The sequence below is a fragment of the Helianthus annuus genome, chromosome 4 (genome assembly GCF_002127325.2).
Source record: "Helianthus annuus cultivar XRQ/B chromosome 4, HanXRQr2.0-SUNRISE, whole genome shotgun sequence".
NCBI lineage: Eukaryota > Viridiplantae > Streptophyta > Magnoliopsida > Asterales > Asteraceae > Helianthus > Helianthus annuus.
Window position 1 is genome coordinate 128,641,847 of NC_035436.2, and position 3,516 is coordinate 128,645,362.

Genomic DNA, 3,516 nt, shown 5'->3' on the forward strand with positions numbered 1-3,516 from the left:
AACCTTCATCCATGTTCTGGTCGGTTTGCCATGGATGTGTTGTTTACGAGCCTTCACGCCCTCTAGCTCGTTCCAAACGTCCAAATTTGACCCTATACGTTCCAAACAACCTCTGGAACTCTCATTTGTACCATTTGTACTCTATACGTTTCAAACGTCCAAATTTGACCCTATACGTTTCAAACGATTTGACGCATTTGCGACTTGTGCGATTACAGTAGTGCGCCTAAACATTATAATAGTGTATCTAAACCATCTTGTGTATAAAAGCACTGGTAATTATATAGACACATATACAGCACATGTCACACGGAAATATCTATATTTGTACACATTTAACCTATCCTTCTCGTAATCCGAGCTTTATGTGTCACTTTCTTTAGCTACCCATAGTGGGATCTAAACGAAACTAGAGCCTGAAGTCAAAAACTTGGTTATCATGCTTCTCACTGTCGCTTTCTTCTCTATCATATGCACGACAAAAGGATAATAAAGTAATTTCAGTATCCCTCTTATCTTTCCTGCCTATGAAAGAACTTCGTTGGGTGGGTTCTAATTAAGTAAATAACATTTTAATACTTCCATTTTACACAAGTCAAAGGTTATGGTGACAAACTTTCCTTTAATAATTATGTTGTGTTTTTAATTGAGTTTTTGGTGACAACCCTCCATAGGATTCTCCGACTGTCTGAAGCCTTTTGTCCTATAATGAATTATATAGCCTATATATACTTTAATTATTCGTGCTTGAAAATCTTGTGTGCTCAACTTGAAATGTTCGTACCACTATGATCATGTAGTTACAAGTCCCAAGTGGTCTTGCTTGCTCATACGGATAGTACTTGTAGATTTTTATATTGAATTAAGATGGTGTGTCAAATAGACGCACACCCTCCCCCATCCCACCTTACGCGGCCCCAAACACTATTTAAGCACATTCGGGTGTTTGTTTTGAAAGTGATACTAAAATCATCATAATATTACAACAAAAATAACAAGCATCACCACCATACCCAGTAAAATAGCAACTTGTAATCGCCTAATCGGTTATAATGATATGAATTCTAGGTCTATGTTTCATAGTGTTTAAAGTTGTAATAACAATCGACAAGTTTGGGTTACTATAATTCACTAATAAGATAGAATTAAAAAATAACAATATATATATACCCCTGTATTTAAGGAACAAAACTTTTATTTATTCTTATAGCTGTAGCCAAAGTACACAGTAATAAACCTGTTGTAGAGATACATACCCTCTTAACTCCTTAAGACCACGGTGCCCACAAAGGCATCTAAACATTAATATTCAATACTTAACAAAAATATAAAGCTATAAACAAACAAAGAGCTTTTCATACTGAAGCCAATAATCGAGCTTATAAACTCGATCATGGGTTCCTTCCGCCCCTCCCCCTCCTTGGGTCATGCTTAGGATTGGCTCCGGCATCGTCGTAGTCCAACACTGCATCAAGCAGCGAAAGCTTCCTTGCATGTAACCGGAAACCATCCTACATGGGAAAAAAAAACTATATGTGCCTTGTATATAAAAAACACATAGAAAGCATACAACTACAATAGAATCAACCTAAGGGGCTGTTTTTTTTAACTCTTAATAGAGCTTTTAATGTTACAAACTTATTACTGGTTCAGTACTTAATGGTTCAGACTGTTTGTTTCGCGAGCAGATATCTGAATGGTTCAGACTTCTAATCTGAATTGGTCAGACATTTGCCTCTGAACGGTTAAGCAAGTCTTTGAATGGTTCAGACCTCTTACGGGTTCAGCACTTAATGGTTCAAACCTATTACTGGTTCAGCACTTTCTGGAGGATGTATATGAAGATGTATCTGGCCCGACAACAAGACTTGACACGGCCCATTGGATTGTTGTAGCAACAGATACCTTCTACCCCTTGGCCTTCTAGCTAGATTTTCCCTACCCACCATCCTTTTAACCCTAGTGTTTAATTAATATAAGCAATGGATCAATATTTTCAACCATTATATATATGCACCTTATACACATTTGAAGGGTATGCATTACAATTTACAAGAACAAATTTCTTTTATGATTTTTAAGCATACCTTGATTAAAAAAAAAATTATTTCTAATGATAATACACATGTGCATTACATTTTGAAATACTTGTGCATACCTAAAATAAAAAAAAAAAAAATTCTGGATCCGGCATTGGCCGGCTTCCATGTAGGTCTAGTTACCCTTGTTTAAGATCATGATCGAGTCTTTTTAGAGGCGTGTTGGAATATTATTATCTTAGTATACGGGAATAGATCATTCTTAAACCTTACCTACATGAAACTAGTACGTTATAACAGTTGATATACAAAGTTAAGTGACAACATATATCTGGATTACCTTGTGGGGAGAGTAAACGTGCCGGGCTACACCATTACGACCGCCATCCACTATTCACAAAGAAAAAACAACAAGATTAAGGATAATCGTTATAAACATGCTTAAATGGTAAAAATGTGACAAATGTAATCAGATGGTGACCTGAAAATATGCAAACAAGGAGTAAGAATGAAATGAAAAGGGTGGTTTTGGTAGAAACTGCCATGAATACTAATTTCTAGTGCAAGATGGAAATAAAGGGGGAGATGAGGCGATGACCTATATATATTGTAACTCCATCAGGAAGAGATAGTGGCTTTGATGAGATGATACCAACCCAAGGATGAAATGATGAGTGCATGTAGCAATAGACAAAAGAAGAGGCCACAATTCTGAAGTCAACTTCATTTATTTAACCTTTTAAAAGGTGGCGCACTGGTAAGCGTCTAAGTTCCTTGATCTAACAGAGGTTCAGGTTTAAATCCAACTTCTACGTACTTTAACTCCTCCGAAAGTCACATATATTGATGGAGTCTTGTGAATTTACTTGTAGCGGTTCTACATACACACACATGTTGTGTATGGAAAGAGATCGTTAGAAAACTTAAAAGATAGAGTTAATTACACAAATGGGTCCTGTGGATTATACCTAATTTCGCCTTTGGGTACTAACTTTTTGTTTTAACATATTTAGGTTCTATGGTTTCAATTTTGTAACACCTTTGGTTACTAACACCAAAATTAGTTAATTAATGACTAAAATACCCTTGTATTTTTTTAAGTTTATCAATGTAACACATTTGGGTACTAACACCTAATTTTATTTAAGTTTAAATCAATTTTACAAAATCTATTTATTTTTTTTATTTTCATCTTTTTATTATATCTCTTAATTAACATAAAGTCTATTTATTTTTTTTATTTTCATATTTTTATTAAATTTCTTATTTAACATAAAATTTACTTGTTACACCAGTATTTTTTTTAAATAAAATCTACTAGCTATATAGTTTTATGTAAATTAAATTTCTTACTAGTTTTAAATAATGTAAACCTTACTCGTTTTGAATTTTGGATATATATGATTGATAATAATAATAATAAAAAATATCTTTCATGTAAAGAAAAATTAAGCCATTTTTAACTCGTTTTTTGTTC

The 3,516-nt window shown here is 33.8% G+C and overlaps 1 protein-coding gene across 1 annotated transcript; it reads right to left on the reverse strand.

The window, feature by feature from the left end:
* Window positions 1–1,177: 1,177 nt before the first annotated feature.
* LOC110877024 lies at window positions 1,178–2,667 on the reverse strand. Its single transcript, XM_022125179.2, has 3 exons — window positions 2,521–2,667; window positions 2,380–2,429; window positions 1,178–1,511 (listed from the first exon to the last, which is right to left on the reverse strand). The coding sequence occupies exons 1-3, from the start codon at window positions 2,582–2,584 to the stop codon at window positions 1,392–1,394; spliced, it is 234 nt and encodes a 77-aa protein (XP_021980871.1). The 5' UTR covers window positions 2,585–2,667; the 3' UTR covers window positions 1,178–1,391.
* Window positions 2,668–3,516: the final 849 nt, after the last annotated feature.

What these genes read in the sequence shown, in the direction of transcription:
- LOC110877024 (XM_022125179.2), bottom strand. Translation starts at nt 2,584, where the DNA reads ATGGCAGTTTCTACCAAAACCACCCTTTTCATTTCATTCTTACTCCTT. An exon ending in CCTTGTTTGCATATTTTCAG is followed by an intron (nt 2,430 to 2,520) that starts GTCACCATCTGA and finishes CTTTGTGAATAG; the next exon opens with TGGATGGCGGTCGTAATGGT. An exon ending in ACGTTTACTCTCCCCACAAG is followed by an intron (nt 1,512 to 2,379) that starts GTAATCCAGATA and finishes TTTCCCATGTAG; the next exon opens with GATGGTTTCCGGTTACATGC.